Source organism: Dermacentor silvarum, chromosome 5 (assembly GCF_013339745.2).
Source record: "Dermacentor silvarum isolate Dsil-2018 chromosome 5, BIME_Dsil_1.4, whole genome shotgun sequence".
Lineage (NCBI taxonomy): Eukaryota > Metazoa > Arthropoda > Arachnida > Ixodida > Ixodidae > Dermacentor > Dermacentor silvarum.
Genome location: NC_051158.1, coordinates 98,768,913 through 98,792,888, shown reverse-complemented (window position 1 = coordinate 98,792,888; position 23,976 = coordinate 98,768,913). Strand labels below are relative to the sequence as shown.

The 23,976-nt window shown below is 47.2% G+C and overlaps 1 protein-coding gene across 1 annotated transcript; it reads right to left on the bottom strand.

Moving 5' to 3' along the window:
- Positions 1-895: 895 nt before the first annotated feature.
- LOC119454266 (fatty acid synthase-like) lies at positions 896-22,166 on the bottom strand. The gene is made up of 4 exons (XM_049668309.1): positions 21,978-22,166; positions 11,440-11,700; positions 4,059-4,318; positions 896-1,094 (listed from the first exon to the last, which is right to left on the bottom strand). Exons 1-4 carry the CDS (start codon positions 22,149-22,151, stop codon positions 1,064-1,066), a joined length of 726 nt encoding a protein of 241 aa, XP_049524266.1. The 5' UTR covers positions 22,152-22,166; the 3' UTR covers positions 896-1,063.
- Between the last annotated feature and the right edge of the window lie 1,810 nt (positions 22,167-23,976).

Sequence of the window (23,976 nt, the reverse complement as noted above, 5' to 3'; positions counted from 1 at the left end):
CCGCACTAAAATTGAAAAAATTTAGCAGTGAAGTGGGGGTGCTGAGTTATATGCAAATTTTGCCTTAGGTGTGGCTTCACAGCGGAAAATGTTTGCCTAAATGTGCGAACTTCACGGCAGCACTCACCACGCTGCCACGTTTCCGGAAAACATCACTTATGTGTTGAGTGCGCGTGCGCAGCCTAACGCAGCGCTGCCCCTAAATCCTTCTTTCTACGAGCTTCCTCTAATTCGAACAAATTTTCGAGCCCCTTCTAGTTCGAATTATCAAGATTTCTCGGCAGTGCATTTTTGTACTGACTCCAATACATTCCTATTATATGTTCGATGCGGATTCCAGATGGGGCATGCACGTTGACATTTCGATCTGACAAATGATTACAAAGGCTCTACACATAATGGTTAAGAACGATCATCACGTTCCGTTCCGATTCTAGGCTGCTGCAACTTCCTGGTTAACAAACACGGCCACGACGCTGCTCGGTCAGTTTGTGAAGCTGGTGAATAGGATAGATATTCTGTCGCATGCCCCATCTTCACAAGCAGGACTGAATCTATGCTGGCCTATATCTAATAACTAAATCTACCATTCAGGTATTACTTACGAAATAAGTCCTCCCACTAGTCACCAGGTTGTTCATGTGGAATACGCTATAAGTATTTACAACGCAAGCGGGTGCACTAATTCCCCCATTGCGCCTTCGACTTCCATCCGCATATATTGGCGCGAGGCAGTGATTCTCTGTCGGTTGAGGCTAGAATTGGCATACTAAACGACGTGTTTTTCTGGATCCAGGCTCTAGTAGAACAAAGGAAATATCAGTATGAGGCAGTTTGACTAATGAGAGAAACGTAACACATATTTATTGTTAGTCCTTCGGTGACTTTATTTCCTTTTTTTTTCAAACTTATCAAAACGTTCTTTTAAGTGTCGGCTACTTGAGCTTGGCTCTTCATGATGGCATTTCCGTCAGCGAGCAGCATCGTTGCATCTGCCCACGGATGATGGCCGCGCACTGCAGAGCTCCTTGTCCACGCACAATGCTTTGATGATGACCTTCCACTACGTTGACCCTGATTTTGCCGTCGCAACACTGGGAAAAGAAGAGGGGAAGCAAAACGGCGCTAACTTTAAGCAGGACCTTGCGGTGACTTAAAACGTAGAACACAGCGTGTTGGAGGCAAGCATTGCGAACACGGTATTACGCTCTATTAGAGAGCTTTAGTGGAGCGTTTACGATCCGCTCGGCTCAGACGAGCGATGTGTGGTAGCAATTGGCACACAACGGAGTAGCAGGAACGCTACTGTGCGTGCGCACAAGGCTCGTGCCGGCAGCGGAACGTAGGACGCTTCCCTCGTTTCGCGCCATCGGCCGCTCTCTTCGGAGCATGCGCAAAACGATCCCCAACCTTCGCGCCCGTCGGCGAAGCGGCGTGGGTGCCTTTTTTTTCCTGCGCGCAATGCATTGTGGGTCGGCACAGTCGGCGCGACTAACGCGCGCATGGAGCAAGAGCCATCTCGACGTCGGAGTGCGTCGTTCTTCTTTCTCGGGTTTTACGTGCCAAACCAGTTCTGATTATGAGGCACGCCGTAGAGGAGGGCTCCTGATTAATTTTGACCACCTGGAATTCTTTAACGTGCGCTACAACGCAAGCACACGGGTGTTCTTGCATTTCGCCTCTATCGAAATGCGGCCGCCGCGGCCGGGATTCGATCCCGCGACCTCGTGCTCAGCAGTGCGCAACACCTTAGCTAACTGAGTCGTGGCGGGTAGTCGGAGCCCGTTGGCCGCGTCCGGTTACGTTGGCTGCGCCAGTGCATCACACTATATATGTTCTCGCCAACGTAACATAGCGCGTGCGAGCGCGCTCACGCTAAGTCGTGCTATATACGCACCTCAACCGAGCGAACGAGCACAGCGATGGATGAAAGAGCGAACGCGAAGCGCCGCGGGGGATGAAAGATGGCGATAGCGAAGAGAGCAGCGAGGAGGAAATTGGAGGAGGGGGTTGCAGCGGAACCATGGAGCGGGGGAGGGTACGGGGAAAGCGTGAGAAGAAAAGCGTAGTGCCATGCAAGACGGGCTCTGCGGTGACCATGGCTACGAGATGGCGCCAGAGTAGCGCGCGTCGTCTGTTCACCGATGACGCCAACGATAAGGCATGTGGCGAGCGCGTCCAGAGATACCAAATGTGGAAACAAAATGGAAGCAAAGCGCTGCTTAAGCGGAGGTATGTCTGCGGCGGCTGCTGTGAATCGCGCCCACGCGTCACCCACGCGCTGCCTCTCACGATCTCCCAATTAGCAAGGCAGTCGCGCCACACTTCGCTCCGTTTGCAACGTGCCGCCCGAGACAGACTGTAGCCACCATGCAATATATCGCGGAATGAAAACACGTACAGAGCTGTGCTCAAATTTTGCGTTAGGGAGTATCGTAATCGCCAGTGAATTAATTGTCGTTAACGTAGTAATCTTTATTACAGCGTCCCACACATTGCGCCCAGCATGTGGTACGTCAGTGTGCAACATGCTGGGCCAAGATGAGGCCTCACAGAACTGCCTCTCGTGGCACTCCACCGGCGACGGCCTCTAAAAATTGTACAGAAACAATCGCTTTATTAAAGGAATAATGAGTTTCTGGGCGTACCTTTGCTGCAGTGCGCACATGGAGGTAGCGTTTGATTTTACGGCGAAGCTATCTATGGCTAGGGTTTTATGCATTTTTTGTGTCCGTTAACAGGTTTGCGTGTGCATAAAATCAGCTCCCGAATTTGATGCAAAATCGTTTCCTTCTGTGCAAAAGCTTGTACATGTCATCACTTGGATATGCATTTTCAATAGATTATTTATCAATAGGCACAATTTTCAAAATCCGTAGACTCTCAGGTCGATAATAAGGGTTTCTCAAAGATTTGCCACTGTGCGACCCACGTAGGCCACCTGTACGCTCGCGCCGCCCTCACTTTCTCGTCGTTCCAAGCGCTTGCGTGCCCAGTTTCCTTCCTCTCTCTCGGCGTGGCGGTCCCGCCGCGCGTGTCTAGTTTCATCCGGCTCGCCGAGGTGGCGGTAGTATTCCCACGTGAATGTATTCCACTGATCAAGACCGCCGATCAAAATACAAGTGTGCGTGCGTCTGCCTTTCTTCGGGATGACTGCCGTCGCCACTCAGGAGAAGTAAAATTTCTCATACCTTTGATCTAAATTCTGTCACCTCTATGCCACGCGCTAGGCTGCTTCGCTTGTAATCCTCCTTCACAGCAATGGAATGGTGTGTGATTTTTCTTTCATTTCGTGATTCCGTACAGAACAAAGCCGTTAACCAGCACATCTGCAGTGGTAGAATACAGATAAGGAGACTCGTAATATGTGTGTTGTCTCTAACGGCGCGAACACCGTCGCTGAAAGCTCCCGCCATCGGAGGCTGCTCCCACAGCCACCACATGAGGACAGAGTGGCGTGAGGTGAGGAGGGCGCTCCTTCCCGAACAACAGCGACCACAACAACACGAGGCTGTCGTAAGCAGTCGTAAACGACCAACGACGTGAATGACGTTGAGAAATAGTGCGAGATGTTCGTTCGTCAAGGTATCGACATCAATGTCTAACTCACACATGTAGCTGCTGAAGGTTTCACAGATCCGAAGTTTCGTGCCATCATAATAAAAGCAGCGCAAAAGCAGACGGAAGACATAATGAACAAACTAATCAACAAGTGCGTTTTTCCTGTTTTTTTTTCTTTTTCGTTTTAGCTCTGTTAGCAACTTGACAAAATGACAGTTCGATTGTGATCACCTATTTGAGTAAGCCTATATATGCGAGTGTCCTTTTTAATAAACCTTCATTTGGAAGTCAGTGCTTGTGTTCGTTCGTTTGCTCTTTCCGTCCTCCGCTTGCTCTTGCGCTGTTTTTATAATGGATTGCCAACTAGCCCGGTCTCGCACATTTCTTTATGCCATTCCTGTCTAAGCTATGCTGTGGTGGCATAGCCGGTTTGGCGGCATACCGGTTCTGCTGTTTCATGCGAAGCTTCAAACAGCGGAACTCCGACCTCTACTCACCTCCGACAGACCGTAGTCGTTGGGCAGCTGACGCAACATCCTCGGCGGCCTGGATGCCCTGACCAGCACCACGTCTCCGTGGAATATTGCGCTTGGTACGTAGAGCGAAGCCGCTCGCACGAAATCGCAGAAGACGTGTATGGGCATGACAAAGTCTTTCGCGACCTAGGCAGCCCGTCGGGGAGGGCCTTCAAGATGATGTCGATGGCGGCTTCTAGTTTGGCATCCCAGCCCAAGCACTTGTCCAACTGGCCCCGGAGCTGCAGAAAGACCATTACACATCACGAGGGTCACTGCGATGCCGGCGATATCAACCACAGCGGACATACTCATGTTGAGGCTGTAGCTGCTGCAAGTTCTACGCTGCTCTTAAACAGCAACTGCATCGAAGTTTCCGGCCTCGTAAAATGCTGTTTCAGGTAGTGTAGATATAATGCAGTCTGCATAAGGAAACCCTACGCGTGAAACACTAGTGGATGCGCCATGAAAGGCTCGAAATAGTCGACGTTTGTGACGCTGGAACTTTAGGAAAATAAAAATAAAGATAGCCGCTATTATAACAGGACGTATTTGACACTTGATTAAAAACGCGTGGCTCCCCGGCATCACCTCCGTGACTTGGCGCCGCACACGGCGGTATACACTAACGTTGGCCGCGCCTGTCCGCAGCGCGCTACAAACTCTTTGGAAGCAACGTGCTGGAACTTTCATGATATCGACTAACCACCAGGTGCATGTGTTGTCTACTTAGATGCCATTGAAAGTTTGGTAATGTGAACTTCGCACAATTTCAAGTTGGGCAGGTTTGCCAATATTGATTGAGAATTCATTGCTTAGCGATGCAGCCAATATCGCCAAAGTAAAATTTTGTTGAAGTACGTTATCAGCAGCAAAATTACTATAACCGTGGACAAATTTTGCGGCAGTGAAAAAAAATTTCTACATGGGCGACGCGTCTGCACATGGGTAACGGCGTCAAGTAGTCCGCCATGGTTCGACAGCGCTCTTAATTTATTGGGAAAGCTATCAAGTCGGCGTTGCGTCCACATGCGACGGTTTCGCATTTGCCCCAACGCGGAAGTGGAAAGTAGAAACATAAGCGAAATTTCGCAGTCGGTGTTTTATGTTATCTTTTTTTTTGCTCTTGTAAATCAGACATTGCTGCGGGACTGGGTAGGAACCGCTTTTCGAAGAACCTCTCTGAAGCCAACTTCGGTAACTACGTATGTGCCACTTGTGGGAATGTGCGGCTCTACAATGTCGAAAAACATCCTTGAAATTTCTGCAATGCTGGGTGCAATCTAACCCACGTCTCAAGGGAAAACACGGGCAATGCTGAAGATGGGAATTCAAGACGATGAGCAACACGAGAACAGCGTGAGAGCAGGAGCCAACGTTTAAACAAGTGGACTTGTCTTTTTCAACGCGACGTAAGCTCTCCTCGGCACACTATATGTACGTACGCTTCTTCTAAAGGGGAGAGAGAGTAAGGCGGGTGGGCGAGGTAACGGGCGCGGGTGTGTTAGCGGCGAGGGTGTAGAATTGAAAAGAAATAATGCGCTACTGATCGTCGGCAGACGAATTTGAGACGCGTCAACCGGCTAACACCACGGCGCTGCCTCAAATTCCTCCGCCGACGATCAGCAGCGCATCATCTTTCTTTTCAATTCTACAGCCTCGTCGCTAACCACTTGTCGAAACGTTGGCTCCTGCTCTCACCTTGTTCCCGTGTTGCTCACCTCAAGGGTCTCTTAAGGACAGCAACCCGACGCTTTAGCAGGCTGTTCCATGAATGCACTGGGTATGTGCCACTCTTTAATAAGTCCTTCGCCAACTCGGGTCACTGAATATGTGCCACTAGGTGTGTGCGGCAAGAGAGGAAACAATTCTCAGCGTTCGCAGGCACAGGCGCACCAGGCTTCTAGCATCGAAGGCTTCGCGCGGACTTCTCGGCCGCTCTACTAGATGGCGCAGCGTGTCCTGAAAGAAGCGTGAGACCGGAGCCCGTTTGCAGCATGACGCGTTTCTCAGCGTTCGCCCAGAGCGGCGCGCCATGCTTCAACACAAACTTCGCGGCGGCGCCGCTTGATGGCGCCACCGATAGGTTTCTGTTCTTCGAGAACGCGAAAGAGGAGTTCCGCTGCAGTACACTCTTATACACAAATCGTTTTGACGGTGGCAACACGCTGTGTCACTATATTGACTCAATGCTAAACACATTACCGGACACATTCCCGGACCAGGACGAATTTTTCTTCAACTGCGAGGCGTTTCTTTCGAGGAACCCGTATGGGTGGATGTCTCATTTTCCATTTTAATTACATTACCGTCGACAGTCATCGTGCAATGGGTTCTGTCGAATTTTTTCGTGCCCAATTTAAATTTTTTTCGCTGATAATTTATGTCGAATGAAATATCTTCATATGCATACTCACGAATGCTTCATGTGTCCGGAGCAATCGTTGACCGTCACTTTCACATACGCTCAAGAGGATGAAGGCGAAAACCTGCGCCCTCACGAGACATTGATTAAATTACTTGACATTCTCATGCGAATGCGTTACTTCCTCTTACTAGTTTTCTCCAACCAAAGGTCGTGGGTTTGAATGTATTAATTAACTCTACCTTAATTACTTGTGCCTCAGTTAACTTCGCCCTAATTAACACCAAAGGTCGAGGGTCGAACTCCCACCAAAGGTCATGGGTTCGAGTGCCATAACTCTTTTAATTAGCTGTGCCTTAATTGGCCTTAAGCAACACCATAGGTCGTGGGTTCGGCTCACACCAAAAATTGTGGGTTCGAGTGCCTCAATTAACTCTACCTTAACTATTGTTGACTTAATTAAGGCACTAGAACTCACGACCTTTGTTGTGGCACCATGTGGCATGGTGGCACCATGAATGTTGGCGCCATAACGCGAGACGTCGGATTTTTCTACCCATGAGCCACGACTTTCGCCTTTGTGACTTAGGCAAACCTTGTCCTGGATAATGTAAGAATTTTATACCAGTTTTCCCATGAAGCAAGCCCTTCGTTTAGCTCCTTCTTCAATTTTGCGCCGTCGGCGTGCCATCCGCAGTGCCCGTATCTTGGCCCCTTTAACCATCCGCACTATTACAAGATTCATGGGCGCGTGCATAAGGCAGCTAACGCGGTAAGTAGCGGTTGCTACGAATGGTACGCTCCACCAGTGGCATTATGGCCCACGTCGACATGATTGCTTGGAAGGTAAGGTCACGGCATGATGAACTTTAGCAGTCAAAGCTCAGCTTCCCGCAACAGCACCAGCTGCCCTTCGTGCATCACTGAAGTCACTGGGACCTGGAGAGTACCGCAAGCGTCGGAGCGCGTGCAGGCAACACTGCGCTGTTGTTCACAGATTTATTCTAGCGGCGACTAGCGCCCCTTTCCGGAGGCAGTAGCTCAGCTGTGCAGCTTTGCTTAGCGCGCATTATCACAAATCAGCGCATTTTTATGAATCTTAATCAAACGATGGCAGGCTGCATTGACGACGTGTGCTAAAACGTTGTACAGGTGTATAAGTAGAATAGTAAACTGACAGCCAAACTACAAGAAACAGACGACTGACAGGACGGCCGCTCGGAATCCTATTCTATCGCGCTTGCTACCCTTTCAGAGCTCATCGCTAAGTTGTGTTCGTTGCAAAAAAGTCACAGTTTCGCCCGAAAGGCGAAGGGTGAATTGTGATAGCAAATTAGGGGAGATTTATACGGAGTAAGGATAGCAGTTTTATCGGCTGTATAAACTTGGACACATTCGCTTACTAACTGAATCAACAAGCATGGTGTTAGCGCGCACAAGCAAACATGTGTAGATCACACTCGATGACCGCAGACAACCGCTGTCAAAACGCTGGCGTGAGCAAGCGCGGTTGCCGCGGCGAGCGAAGGTTCGTGCGGTCTAGCGCTTCAACGGAAACTGAGCGGCGAAAGCACAGTGCATACAAAGGTTGGATCGGTGTGTAGATCGCTTTCAATATACGGTGCGCGCGACCGCCCGTCGCTGTGCAAAGTACAAGTACGCAGTTGCTCGCAGAGCAAAAGCCGCACTCCCTCCCTCCCGCGTTGCCTCCCCGCTTTCCTCCTTTCACCTGGGTGATTGAGTCGCCAGTTCTCCTTGCGCCCGGTCACAAGATATGCAGTTGGTGCCGCAGCAAAACGTCGCCCCCACCCCTCCCTCCCATCCCCCCACAGCCTTTCGCGCGACGGGAGACGTCGCGTTTGCTCTCCGCCAAGCGATCGCTCTCCGTGAAAGCGCGCGTCTCTCGCACGCTATCACTCGCACATACAGTATACGGCACACGGCGACGATTTTATTGCTCTTGGCCTTTATACGGAACCTCACGGTGACGGCGACAGCGACGGCAGACATCCGCTTGGAGTGTCCATATAATTGCTATCGCAGTAAAATATAAGAGGAGTTTTAAATTGCTGTACATTGTGCCTAATTGCTAAGCATTGTTAATTTTAAAAAAATTTATACGTCGCCGGCCGACGCGTATCGCGCGCTCGACAAATACGCTGACTGGGTGGCTTGTTTACTTGTAGCTACTCGACGCGGTGCGCGAAGAGTTGTTCGCGTTTTCTGTACTAGCGGCAGTTAAGAAAAAGGTTGTCGCAGTTTCACCTGAAAGGTGAAGCATCAATTGCGATAGCAAACTTGAAGAGAGCTATACGGAGTAATGATAGCAGCTTTATCAGCTGTATAAACTTGGACATGCAGCAGCACCGGCAACACGCAGAACTGTTGTCGACGCCGTCGGCGTTTTGCCCGCGTTCGCTCAAAATGCGTGCGGCGTTGGTGACTGTTGCCGGAACCTCTGATATAAATAGGCACTTGGTGCCGCAGCTAAACGTCGCCTCCCTTCCCTCCCCCCCCCCCCCCCCCCCCCCACGGTCTTTCGTGCGTCGGAAGAAGGCACGTTTGCTCTACATATATGGTGATTGTAGAGGAGGAAAGAGACGCCTACTTCTGCAGCCCTTAAGGGAGCACAGAGCAGAACGCGCGTTTGTTCTCCGCCGTGCGTTCCCTCCCCGTGAAAGCGCGCGTCCCCCGCGCCCTTTCACTCGCACATACAGCGTTCGGCGCGCGGCGACGATTTCATCTCCATTGACGTCATACGGAACCTCACGGCGACGGCGACGGCGACGGCAGAAATCTGCTTTTGAGTGTCCATATAATTGCTATCGCAATAATAAATAATAGTTGTGGCAGTTGGCGCTATCAAATTTACACACGCGACCGAACCTGATATAGTGTCGCACAAGTTCTTTTAACTGCCTCGAAATCAAGGGCTACTAGACATCTTATTAAAGCGCGGCTCTGATTAGACTTTGATTAGACTTAGATTAGAGCCGGGATGGCGAGTTTTTTTATTATTTTTTTTCTTTTCACATTGCAAACAGTACTTCAGCAAAGAGGAATTGGACGAGTTGGCATCCTAAAAAAATCACCGACGATTACGATGCTCCCTAATGCGAAATTTGAGCTCAGCTTTACTTGTGCTTTCATTTCGCGATATATTGGCTTGTGCGGACAATAGGGATATTTAGTATAGCGGAAAACAGCAAACGCAAGGATTTAGCGTTCGCGTTAGAGGTGCTTGCTGCAAACTGCGCATGCGCAGAACGTAAACGTAGCCAGAACTCTTACGTACGTACGCTATTTCCGGAATATAGCGTTCAACGCTAACGCACGCAAGGGATTCCGTACGTAGGGCAAGATGGCGGCGCCTGTTGAAGCGAGAACCGTCCACGTCGTATCTATTGAGTCGTCGGCCTGCACTGTTCGGCTCATTCGTTCCCCACTAATGCTCGTGTTTGCTTTAGATTTGTGCGATTATGCTTCGACAGCGGCGTGCAGGTGACAAATGGGCGTTGTTTTCGATATACGTTCTCGATTAGCGGCGGAGTAGGCTTAACGAGAGGGTTTGCTCATGTTTGCTGTATCCGCCTCAAAATGGCGCCCAAGTGTATTTGCGTTAGCGTTAGCGTTTTTCTCCGTTCCGCTATTCTAAAACACTACCTTGTACCGCGCAGTGCAGCTTTCTTTGCGTTAGCGTTGCGCCGCACGCTAACGCTAACTTTTACTCTGGGATCGTTGCGTAGAAGAAAGAAGCCATTACTCGATCACATAAGTGTTTTCCGCTATACTAAAACTCCCTAGTATGCCTCGTGTAGCACGTTGCGAACAGAGCCAAGTTTGGCGCGACGGCCTCGATAATCGGGAAATCGCGAGAGGAAGCGCGTGGGTGAGGCGTGGGCGCGATTCACAGCAGCCGACGCACACAACCTCCGCTCATGCAGCGCTTTGCTTCCATACAGATGACGCGCGCTATTATGGCGCCATCTCGTAGCCATCGCCGCAAAGACCCTCGTGCGCGGCACTACTCTCTTTTCACAGGTTCGCCATTTCCCCCTCCTCTTTCCGCCTCATAGTTCTGCTGCACCCTCCTCCTGTGCTTTAGTCCTCGTGCTATCTTCGCTACCGCCGTCTTTCCTCTCCCGCTGCGCTCCGCGTTCGCTTTCATCTTTCGCTGTGCTCGTTCGCTCGGTTACGCCGACGGTCGCCGCAGGAACGAGTGCCTAAGAGCTGCGCTCTAAAAGTGAATTTTCGGACTGTCGGCGGTTGCCGTATCCGTAAACTTAGCTCCGAGCAGTCCCTTTCTTAAATTGCAAAATGGCTTTAATGTCCTAAATGGCACAAGATACAAAATACACCTACGTCAATCTCTGACAGTCGCGATGATTCCGCCCAATTTCTTTATCTACGCGTCCGCTTCGTCGCGACCTCGACCATTTATAGCGTAAATTGATCACGTGATGGTGCCTGGCCAATAGGCGGTGCGGCGGCAAAGAGAAAAGGGTTGCCGTACTTTTCAAGTTCCAGTGACTTTACGAATCACGGCTGGCGGAACCCACCGACTGTGCCCGAAGCATTGTAGACGGTTCGCCGCAGCGCCTAAATTTCCTTCCGTGAGCCGGTGGAGGGGCGGGCGTTTGCGATGGTGGAAGCAATATTTTCAGACCCTCGAGCGATTTGGCGAGCTCGATATCGGGCGCAGCAACGCCTAGTCCGCACAACAGCTAACGCTTAAACATTGGCGTTACAGACTCGTAACCTTCAGTGGTCCGAATGACGCCACGCCCGCGTCACCACCAGTACAGGCTGGTCGTGAGCGATGGACGATAAGAAATCAATAAAATCGAGTGAAAGGAATCGCTGCGTTATGTCATCCCGTCTTCCCTTTGCTGCGCTGGAGCCTTACTTCCTTCTTTGAAACAGACGCCGAATTCACAGCGGTTTTCTTTCGTAAGTGCTGTTTAGCAATCTCCGGCTGTGTCCGCTAGTATGTCCCACCTCTGTGATGTCCAGGTCGAAGTAATCAGCGAGGAAACCGCAGAAGAGCGCCGTCTCGTGCTCCTCCTCGCTATCGCTGAATTGGGAGCGACGATGATCCAAGTCGGCGGCGATGCTCTTTGGTGCGCCGTCCAGCAGAGTGACGCTGCCGACCGAGGCGCCCGAGGCTTGGAGCTGCAGGGCCATCTCGAACGCGACCATGGCACCGAACGAGTAGCCACTCACATGGTACGGGCCCTCGGGTTGCAGTTCGAATATTTCCTGCTCGGGCCAGGAAACCAACAAACATAAATAAATAAATAAATAAATAAATAAATAAATAAATAAATAAATAAATAAATAAATAAATAAATAAATAAATAAATAAATAAATAAATAAATAAATATCATTTTTGCAAGAAATATACTGCGAAGAGGTCCAGGGAAAATGCTGTGCTAGCAGCTTTAGGAATCCTGGCATTCTCGAGTACACACGGCGCAACACACCAGTGGCCACAATATAACATGTTCAGTTAGGCGTGTTAAAATTCAAGGAAACATTTACATATAGAAAAAAAAAGGAAGAAAAAGCAGCTGACATGTGTTCCCCGCGCATTCACAAAAAGGTCACAATTTGGATATTACAAATGTGCTTCTTATCTTGAAAATTACTGTTTTAGGATGAGAGCTCTTTTGCCAAGAAAATTTGTTTCAGATTACAGACAGAACGTGGTTTAGAAAGTGGCCTCCGTAGTTTCTGCAAAGATTATCTACGTGCATTGCAACAGTAAGCAACGGCGGCGGCTCTCAGGCTAACCTTGTCTTGTGCTGAGATGCCCAATTACACGCTTGCAATTTTCCTGACATGGCCAATAAGTTCAGCGCTGAGAACCGTCTGAGGCATTTCCCTTTCATTGGCACCCTTTTAGCTAGGCGAATGAACTATGCGTCTTATGCGTAACGTAAACTGTGCAACTGTACATTTGAGTTTTCGTCTGAGTAGAATATCGAGCACCCGCATTCGCTGTCCTTCCCCATAACGCCATTATTTTACGTCTTTAAGTCACGTCTAACTTACCATGGCAAACAGCGCGAGAGCGAGACTAACGACCTCGACCGACTAACGACACCACTTCAGCGGAGGGCGGCGGCGTCTACAGCGTTTTTCGAATAGAAGTCAAGGGTCTCACCCCGGCGAAGGAAATGCCAGAAGCGAACTCATTGCGTTCCCTGGACATGGTGATGCTCGAGGTACACACAGCGCTCCGTCAAAACTCTACTTTCACTTTCATCAGCCCACTCAAAGCTAGTGAAGAAATGGATCGCGAAAGCCGCCCTCAGCAAAGGTCTTGCCCACACTAGATTGAAAAATGCTTTGGAGCGCAGATATAACGGCTGGTGCGGGCAGGCTTCCCTGGGCGCTTTTACAATGGAGCTGTACAGCTGTACATGTCTACCCTCCCATAGTATTTTCAATGTCCATGCCTGAAAACTCCCGCGCCCTCAATGAGGAGGCAAAGCAAACCAGTAAGCCATGTGCTGACACCTGGCGTAGCAAGAGGAAAGCTAGGAAACGGGCGGCGAGTAGCAGCGAAAATCGTGCCCGAGAGGCTGCCTGTAAGCGGCGGGCTTGACAGGAAGACGGGTGCCGCGAACCGGAGAATGTGGCGAAGCGACGCAGGTACCACGCCAGTAAATTGGACAAGCACAAGGGTGCCTATGCAAAATTTCAGATGGACTTTCTGGACAGACATTTCGGATTCAGTTGCGCGGTGTGTGACAGACTGTGGTTCGAGAACAATTTGATGGTGATTGGTAAGGTTTGATATGTCACGAAGCGTGAACGTGATGCAGTTCTGACACCTACCCGAGCTCCTGACGGCGTCTGCGCAAAGAACCGAATAGGCAGTTAGTACGTTGCGTGCGCTGGTATGGGGAGGTCCTGTGTAGTGCGTTCTGCCAAACAGCTCCGCTGGTAGCCCATATTCAAAGAGTGGAATGGCTGAGATTGTTTGTTGCACTTGGCAGAAGGCCTATTATTTGAAACGCACCAACGAATAAGGCCCTGCAAAAGCGATATCGACAGGTAGAAACTATCTGTATGTGCATTGATGTGCAACAGATGTATATGCATTGGATGTCTCATAGGCTGGAGAATGCAGCGGGTAGGACGGGAGTGTCGGTAGTTTTCTGCGCGCCAAGGAAGGTGAACATTTCAAGCAGAAGGGTCAACTAGGAGGACCTTCTGACGAACGGATGCTTCCACAAGAAGCACCTGGTGCCCTTCACTAGCTCTATCACGGAGGTCGTCTATGACATCGCTCTGTTCTGTAGCCGATCGCATGTGGGGCAGACCGGGAATTGCCTGAATGATTGCCTCTGGAAGCGTGCCAACAACGTAAAGCAGAAGTATGGCAGCAACCTGGCTTTGGCATTGTCGAACATGCGGTTGGAGCCGAAAATTCAGGGAAGTCACCGTAATTAAGAGGCCCGCAGATAAGCGCACCCGCGAGATCATTGATGCCTTCGCCATTGTCCAGTGCGGCCGTTCGTGTCAGCGTGGCATCTATTCAAATATTACACAAGAAAATCGCGTATCTGCAAGATTAACATTTCCCCCCTCCCTCGCGTACTGAAAATCTCCAGGGTAAATGCAACAGGGTAACAGGGTAAATGCAAAGAAAAACAAATGATGTTGTGTTTTCTTTTTGCACTTACACTTTTTCTGTGGCTATATCTTTCACACCAGCGAAATAAGCTTTCTTTGGAAGTCAACGTCCATGTAGTCTGTTCCTTTAGTCTTTCTCCCTTTATATGTTTGCAATAGTATGTCATCGTGCCAACAAGCTCGGCTAACCACCATTCTGCCACGTCTAACACATGACACATTGCTCGTAGCGCAGTTATTTGAAGTTTCTTCATTGTGCACCCGTTGGTGCTGTAAATCGGGTGGGTCGATTCAATGATGACCTTTCGTATTTATTATAACCAAGCTCGCATGTCCTGAGTAGTGAGATGCATCATGTCACTAAGAGTCTAGCTCCACGTCAAGTCTCTCAATTTTACCAGAGAACAAAGAATCTCTGCCTTTAGTGTTCCAATTACACAGTAGCACCGCAAAAAAGGAAAAGTACATAAGCTGCGCCCATTTTATCTAGCGTCACATCGGGTTTTGGGTGACCTACGGAAATTTGAAGTCTCGAGTCAGTAGTTCTTTCAGAGATGCTCGACGTTAAGTTTTTCGATGATCATTTGCCAGATCTTGATCTTTAAAAATTTGGACATATATTTGTTTCTTTGTCGCATTGCTGCAAGTTCGATCTTAGGGAATGTACCAAGCAGCAGCCATTTCACAGCATGACGATGCTCTCCCTAGGCACTGTACACTAGACGCAACTACATTTGTTGCATTTTTAAATCCGAATTGCATTCATTGCCTACTTCAGCCATTTTTAATCTATCTATCTATCTATCTATCTATCTATCTATCTATCTATCTATCTATCTATCTATCTATCTATCTATCTATCTATCTATCTATCTATCTATCTATCTATCTATCTATCTATCTATCTATCTATCTATCTATCTATCTATCTATCTATCTATCTATCTATCTATCTATCTATCTATCTATCTATCTATCTATCTATCTATCTATCTAACCGGCTTAGGCCACTAGGTATGATCTCGGGGTCGTGATGCCGTCGTGGTCGTTCCATTGTTGTCATTCCATCTCCGTGATCTTACTCTCGTCAGGCGTCGTCCTCACGCCCTCTAACCCGACGTAGTGCCCCAAGTTGTCTAATAGCTTTGACCACTAGGCATGGGCTCATCGTCGCGATGTCGTCGTGGTCGCTACATCGCCGCCGTTCAGCTTTGTCATCCGACACTCGTCACGCCGTCTTCATCCGCCATCGCCGTCATACAGTCGTCATGTATTCATTGTCACACCGTCATAGTGAGTCCATCGCGGTCGTTTATTCATCGTAATTCCATCTTCGTGATTTCACTCTCGTCGTTCTGTAATCGTTACGCCTTCTACTCCTACCCAGTGGTCCAAGTAATCTGAGAGCTTGGGCCACCAGTTATCTGTTTGGGGTCGTGATGCCGCCGTGGTCATTGCATCGTCGCCATTCCAGCTTTCTCATCCGACTCTCTTTATGCCGTCGTTAACAAGCTACCGTTCTCACACACACGCGGTAGTTTTATCATTGTCAACACTTCAGTAACGTCATCTCATTGTCGTCATGCGGTGGTCGTCATACCGCGCTCGACGTTCAATCGACGTCAGCGTTTCTTCGTCGTTGTATTTAAATCATCCTGTCGTCATTCAATCGTGATTTTGGCACTCCTGTCATGCCGTCATCGTCAAACAATCGCTATCGTGGCTCTGTTGTCAGACCGCCGTCGTAATGCCGTCCTGGTCGTCCCGTCATTGTCACTCGAGCTTTGTCATCCTACTGTGGTCATGCCATCGACGTCGTTCACGCTTCTTCGTCCGGTTGTCTTCCTACCGCCATCGTCATCTCATTGTCTAATCATCATCTTCACGTTGTCCTCGTTATACAATCGTCATAATTAAGAATCGCCATCTCATTGGCGTCATGCCCTCGTCGTTATACGCCTTTGTCGTTCCGCTGATATCATTCCTTCTTCGTCATTTCATCGTCACTGCGTCGGCGCCACACATTCGCCGTCATGCCTCCATGCTCATGGGTGACCTTCGCAAGAGAGTGCCATAGCAAAGTGCGACGATATCGGAGTACGTGGCAGACAACGGAAGCAGCGAAAACCTCCAAATTACGACTACACGTGTTAAATAAACGTGACTTCGGGAATATGGTCTGTCGCTATATTTTTAAAAAAGTTTTATTTCATCATTCCTCATTAGTACAGAAGGAGGTCCCGGAGTTACAAGAACTGTCAGGGGGACCTCCTATTAGTAATTTAACAATGCAGTAATTAATACATTATGGCAACATAACAGCAACAAACATTAGAATACACCAAGTTAGTGAAGCAAATAATCAAATACAAGAAAGGTGCTTACAATAATTGAAGGTCAAAATACAAGCAAATGAAATACATACAGCGTATGAATAAATAAATATGTAGTAATTGACACGTTATGGAAACATAGGAATGACAAATATCAAAGAACACGAGGTCAATGTAACAGATAATTAGAAACAAATATATGCTCACCATATGCAAAGTACAAGTGTTATATAGACTATGCGACAAAAAATTTAAAACGTCTAAAAAGAAGGAGAAAAAAAGATAATTCTGAACGCATTATAGACTAATAGTAATGAGTCTGTAGCCAGTAGTGTCGTTAGTAAATATTTCTTCGTATCTCTCTTGGATGGTAATGTTGCGCGGCCGGCTTTAATATAGGGTGGTAGTTTGTTCCAGTATTTAATGGCCGTAAAAAGAGCAGTAAACATTCCATAATTACTGTTCATTCGAGGGAGTAAAAAATTGTTGTTAGCGGAAAATCTTGTATTGTTAGTGTTGGTAAGAGCAGACCTATTAAATGTATCTAAAATGATTTCATGATTTAGTGTGCAGTATATTAGTAAAACCAATTTGAGCTGGAGCATGTAACGTAATGGTAGTATTTTTAGGGAACTGAAAATTAGTACTGCATGTGACATGTAACTGGAGAAATTGATGATCCTCAAGGCTTGATTTTGTAAATGTTGTAGATGTATTATGTGCGAGCAATATGTGTTTCCCCAAACTGAGATGCAGTATTGCAAGTGACAATGAATAAATGCGTAATGAAGTGAAGTTCTTACGTTTTGTGGAAAATACGAATGCGTTAGAATTTGTACTCTTATTCCAAAGGTAATTTTTTGACACCATGTCAGCATGCAAGTTAAACTTAAGTTGGGGGTCAAGTTTGACGCCAAGGAAGACAACTTCATGTGCAGGTGAGAGAACATGAGTTTGTAAGACGAGTGGTGGCGCGGGCGCGATGACACGTTTATGTGCATGAAAAAGTATAAACTGAGTTTTCGAAACGTTGATGTGAAGTTTGTTACTTGTGCACCGCGCAGACAAGTTGCTTAGGTCAGAATTTAGTCGGTATATTACGGTATTTATGCCTTTGCTATTAGTAAATATAGTGGTGTCGTCAGCATACAGTATAGATGAAGTACTGGTTAAACAGTGAGGAAGATCATTAATGTACACCAGGAAAAGTAAAGGGCCTAAAAGCGAGCCTTGTGGGACACCCTTAGTGACTAATTTAGTACGTGGTAGTGAACCTCCGAAATTTACAACTTGTGTTCTGTTAGTCAAATAACTGCGGATGAGCGTAAGAGCTGGGTCACGAATGCCCAGAGCTTCTAACTTGTAAGAAAGAATGTTATGATAGATGGTGTCAAATGCTTTACTGAAGTCAACGAAAACTGAACCAACAATTATGGCCGTTGTCAAGGGCATGTTTTATGTTGTCAGTGAATGATGTTATAGCTATTTCAGTTCAATAACCTTTACGCAACCCGTGTTGTTCAGGCGAGAGAAGATTAAATTTTTGAAAGTAGTTTGTTAAGCGGTTTACAAGTAGTTTCTCAATAGCTTTGCTAAAGATAGCATGCAGATAGGGCGATAGTTTGAAATTAATTCTTTGTCACCTTTTTTTTTTAATATAGGAGTTATTTTACCGTGTCTTAATTCGTCGAGGAAAACGCCTGTTATGAACATGCAGTTAATAATCTGCGCGAGTACATCGGCGATATGAGATCATACTAATTTGATTTTAGAAGGTTGTAAATCATCAAGGCCGGGACCTGTAGTTCGCAGACTAGCGATTGAATCGAATACTTCTTTGGGTGATGTAGGGAACAAGTAAAATGAATAAAGGATTTGCCTGAGTACTGGCTGTGGTGTACTGTCTGGTGAATGATCTTGTGTAGGACAGAAAAAAGTATTGAATTCGTTTGCGATATCAGTGGCTTCCGTTACTATCCTTGTTCCTGGGTTTAGTTGGTTAAGTGCGTGGTTTGGTGAAGACAGATGAAGAAAGGACCTAATGGTATCCCAGGCTTTGCGGGTGTTATTGTTGTGTTTAACAATCGCTTGCTCAAAGTAGGAACGCTTGGCTTCTTTCAAGAATCTGGTAAGTGTATTAGAATAAGTTATGTAACGCGACTTTAAAGTTACATTAAAAGGCTGGCGTTTTAATTTTTTATGAAGATTATCACATTTTTTAATACTTTGTAAGAGGGATGCGGTTATCCATGGGTTTCTACGGGCGGAGAACCATTGAGTATTTTGTGTTAGACTCGTACACTCCGAGTATACGCTTTTAACTTTGTTGTTAAATTGTTCGAATGCCAGGACTAGGTCTGTTATAGAAAGAATCGGGTTCCAGTCAATTTCTGCAATTTGACTAATGAACTTAGTGGTGTGAAAGTTAGCTCTTTTTATGTTTCGTTGGTACGGTGGGTTAATAGACTTTAATAGAACAAATACGAGATAGTGGTCTGTTATGGGAACAGTGACTGCGCCAGCACATTGCTCTGGTGTAAGTTTGATAATACATGATCTATTAAAGAGTGAGATCCGGACGGAGGACATCTTGTGGATACGGTTATTAATGAATCTAGGCCATATCCTGCATAGCAGTTGGTGTATTTAGAGCAATGACTATCATTGTGGTTAGTAATATCTATGTTTATGTCACCGAGGATGACGACATTTTTGTTTTCGTTTGCAATGATGTTCAAGATAGCATCTAGTTGAGAACAAAAGTTTGCGAAACAAGATGACGGGGAACGGTATACTGATCCAATTATTATGTTTCTACTGTTAGCTGGAAGAAAAAAAATGATCGAATTCCAAAAATACAGATTCAGCGTTAGGGCAAGAGAAAGATAGATCAAGGCGACGGTGATATGAATGGTTATCTTGTACAAGAATTGCTGAACCACCATACCGAACATCCTTACGGACACATACTTCCATTGCGTATCCGGGTATACCAAACAGTTTGCTATCAGCGTTTGTCAACCATATTTCTGAGAGGCAAATGATAGTGAAAGGGTTATTTAGATTAGAAAAGAAATATATCATGCTATCATAGTTCTTTGAGAGGCTACGTATGTTAAAGTGTATCAGGGATTTATGGGTGAGCCTGCTGTTATTTAGTGAACGTTTTAGTTCTTCTGAAGAAAAATACATTGTCCGGGATATTTATTTGATTAGATATGAAAGCAGAAGGCTTGGGCAGCTACGAGGCGATTAGCGAGACGTCGCGTGTGCAAGAAATGACGTACACGCGGCTTCCTTCTGTCTTTCGTGCTTTGATGCGGCAGTTGTCCGTCCATAGAAATTTGGACTTGTGCTGTTTTTTCAGTTCGAGGGCTTGAGCAAACAGTCGTTTGTTGTCTTGTGTTAAGTGGTCGTTAACAAAGACATTTGCCTCTGCAGACGGAGGGAATCCGAGAGTAGTAGTGTTTAGTCGTGCTTTCCGGGCCTTGCTTACGAAATCAGCCTTCTTAGTGCGGGAACAGAAGCGTGCAATTATGTGTTTGTCCTTCTTCGCAGGGACGCGGTGAACAATGTCTATGTCAGATGGTGCCACAGGGCAGCCAATCTCGTCGCCGATTTTTTTTCGATTGTTCGATTGCTCGATTGTTCGATTGCTATCCGCATTCCCATCGACAGTCATCGCGAGATGAGCTCTGGAGTAATTTTGGAAAATCCAGCGCAAGCTCAATAGTTCTGCTGTGCAATATGAAACAGAAGTTGAGTCTGCGGCACGGACAGCCAGAGTGTCTTTTTGCATCGTTGGAATCGCGGTAAGTGAGCAGAGGTCTAGCCACACATTTCTGGAGCGGCTGGGATATCAGCCTCACACAGGCTTAAACTAGGCCTTGGCATTTTTTTAACGCCAATAATTCCTTGCCGCATTCAAGTCACTTTTAGGTAAGTAGGTATATCCAGTATCGTCACACTTCAGACCTCTGTCAGATGCATGACCGACAACGGAACCAGACTTTTGCCTTCGAGCACCACAGCCTAATGGTCAAGCCACTAGGTCACAATCGCACGTATACTTCTCTGGTGCCAGAGCCGACTTTAATACATTTGACGCGTGTGTCACGCGCCAGTTTCTCATGGTGTTTCCTCGTGACAGCTCGCTCTTTGAGATCCTCTGTTAGACTACACAATCTGCTGGATCGACCCACAATAACCAGTGCTTTTCTTGTAGCAGCTAAGGCGACGCGGAAACCGTGAGATGCTTTAACGCCTTTATGATAACGCAATATCGACCAGGTTTTAACATTCTAACGCCAGAGTGCAAATTTCATCATTTTTTTTTGTTTTCACATATACCAGCTTACGTAGCCATAGCTGCATACGAGTTTATAACACGCAGTCGCTGATGACGTCACAATTCGTGTTTCTTTCGCTTCGACTCGTCCAACATTCATGTGGAATTGAACAATCGACATGTCGCAAGCTCGAGTCGAACGGTCGGAGTAGAAAGCATGCCGTCTGCGTACCACTATTGTATTACTATAATTTGCTTTTGGGCTATATAGTTGGTATAACTGGTGATATTGAAGTAATTAGGCGCATTTCTTGCGCTCTCGCACACACCACACACGCCATGACACGAGAGGTGTGTGTGTGTGGGGGGTTGGGGGGGTGTTCTTCTGTGGCTCCGTGTGTGGGTGTGTGCGTGAATGCGAGAGTGCAAAAATTGCGCCTAATTACTTAAATAACACGGTTGTCGTCACCGTCGTCTCGCTGCTGTCGTTACACACACGCTCGCATTAGACACATAACTGTTCTTCTTACACAAAGGTGTTGGTCCACCTGGTGAGGTATTGCGCGATTCCATACGATGCTGGGTAGCCAGCTACCAGCAAAATGCGTCGCTTAATATCTATTGCCACAGTGCCTAAAAATGCAGTAAAAGAAAAGTGACGAAATACCTTTTTCTTTGTGTTCAGCACGTGCATACACCATGCAAAAACATGACCACAGATAATTTGTATGACAGGAAGCCTTTGAAATTACTCAATATGGTCGATTTTCAGCCACCTGATCGAAAGCTAGGGGTGACACCTTTTTTAGCTTGTAGTACGAATTATTACGAAGGATTAAACTTATTTCATTTGCATTAACAATGATGTGCAAATAACGCATGAACGTGTGAAGGCATAGATAAATTCAGTCATTTTATGCCCTCCTCTCAAATACAAAACAGCGCCCAATTGTGTGAACCGCATTTACCATCTAATGTCAGTTAATATTTTTTGAGCTGAAAGAAAAGCGTGCGCTGAATAAGTTTCAGTTACAAGGTAGAAAGGGATTACGCTATGTCACATGCAAGTTTTGTTGATGTCAAGAAATATTCGGATCCCACTGCGACTGTTTTTGTCTGAACCCCCACTCCCCCCCTACAAAATTTTTCCATGTAGCATACTGAGAACTTGCAAGTGCTGAATAACGTTGGTGGGATTGGGTAATCTTGCGGACAGGTTTTCCGTTCGAAATGAACACCACTCGCACGCCTTTGCGTTAGGGACACACACCTGAAGATACGCGGCGGCCATCTCTTCAACGGTTCGGGCGGGAACGCCAGGCGTCCACTGCACGCCTACCGCGTGCACAGGGAGCTGGGCGGCCAGCTCGCGCAGCGCGTCCACGTGACCCTCGATCGGGTGCAGCAAAAAAACGCGCGTGCCTTCGGCCTCGACGTCATTCATCTCGATGAGAATGCGGTCGGGGACAAGTCTCTCGGCGAGCGTGATCCGGGCCACCTCCGACACGACATCCCCTGCGATGGGGAGAAAAAATCTAAACTTGAAAACCGATCACGTGAATATATGACTGCGGAAGCGTGCGATGCAGGGCTAGTTGGTTCAGCATGGCTTTTGAGGGTAAAACAGCGCAGAAAATTAAGGCACACAATTAGAGCACACATCAGAAAGCGATGACGAAATAAATCGCATACGCTTGTGCATGTCGGTTTCATATTGCTTTTCAACAGCACCATCTGGTGCGTGTTCATCCCTTCGGTGCGTCTTCGTTTTCAGCGCTGTTTTGCCATCAGAAGTGAACATATTGTGATGCACCACATATGCTATCACGGCTGAATGAAAAGCGAACACAAGAAACCAAACTGAGAGGCGGATCTCGATTTCCACGCCCGCCGCCGTGTGTGACATTGGGGCAATTCGTTCACAGAAGCTTCGACTTTTGGGTCCAGGGCGCTATTAACAAACTGCTTCACCACAAAAGCACATATCTTACTTATAAGTAGCCAAACGAGAAAAACTGATCGTCTTAATTCTTGTTCACGTTCCATAGAGGGCAGATATCCGGGCATTCGGGTGCGCTAGGGAGCAGCACTTTCAAGCGAACACAGAATCAAAATCAGAAAAGTTTTTATTTCAAATAAACTTTTTTAGGGGTCCTCCAGGCGTAATGCTGCGACATATAGCTTGAATGTGCCCGAAGGCCCTCACATGGCAGCAGTCAGTAAGTATGTTCTACCTATCCGCATACTTAGAACATATGACACTCATCTGTTAGCATATACCAATACAATGTAGCAAAACAGATGTGCAACGTGTAAAGAAACATTCATCATTTGAGATAACTATATAGTTTTTATGAAAAATTCAATTACGCTTAGTGAACAACAAAGCTAAGATGCATATTGTATTATACATCCCAAAATATGTCTATCACATTTCAAAAATGAGCACTACAGTCAACATGTCTAGGATGCAATTATTATGATACACTACATTATGAAACACGGAGTGTAAACGGATATTACATAAAATAAAGAATGTGAAACATAAATCACGTTTGCATTTATTGTGTATTCAGTACAGACTGTACAGTTTACAAAAATACGGTGTAATTTGTTTTCGAGTAAATGTACTTACGATAATATTTTCCTTCCCAAATTCATTTGCAGTAAAGAAAGGTGTGTCTTAGCTACTGCATGAGATAATTCGTGCGCCTGTATGGCAGGAACCACCTGTTTTGGCTGCGGGTACGCGCGTCAAATTTATCGCGTTGAATTCGTGACGTACGTTTAAAAAAATCGTCAGCCTTTCCCCTGTCGAGAAAATGCGGGTAAGCGAAGCTTGTCGTGTGTGTATCTGAACTTCGTCAGGGTAACGTTCGGAAGCCGTCGCCTCGGGATTCTCTGCTCGTCTCTGACGGTGGGCTTCGGCTTCGGAAGCCCTCGCCTCGGGATCGTCGGCTCTTCGGTGACGGCGAGCCTCGGCTAGGGAAGCCCTCACGCTAGAATCGGTACGTCGACGACGACCCCTTTCCCGAGCGAGTTCACGCCAGCGTTCATCAAACGCAGCTTGCTCCTTTGCAGAGCGCACCACGCGTGGCCTTCCCATCTGTTCGCCAAAACTGATCTGAGGCGAGGGAAGCCCGGAGGAGCGCGCGCCAACCCGCTTTCCTTTCTTGTCCCTAGGGCCTAGCGACACACCAAACGAACCTGATTAGACGCGCGCCTGTCACGTGATCCCGCGTGTAGCATATTCAATGCGGGTGTGCACT

Coding starts and splice junctions, on each gene's coding strand:
- LOC119454266 (XM_049668309.1), bottom strand. CDS start 22,151: ATGAATGACGTCGAGGCCGAAGGCACGCGCGTTTTTTTGCTGCACCCG. Junction 11,701..21,977: donor TGGCCGCCGCGTATCTTCAG/GTGTGTGTCCCT, acceptor TGGCCCGAGCAG/GAAATATTCGAACTGCAACC. Junction 4,319..11,439: donor TCGACCTGGACATCACAGAG/GTGGGACATACT, acceptor GTCTTTCTGCAG/CTCCGGGGCCAGTTGGACAA.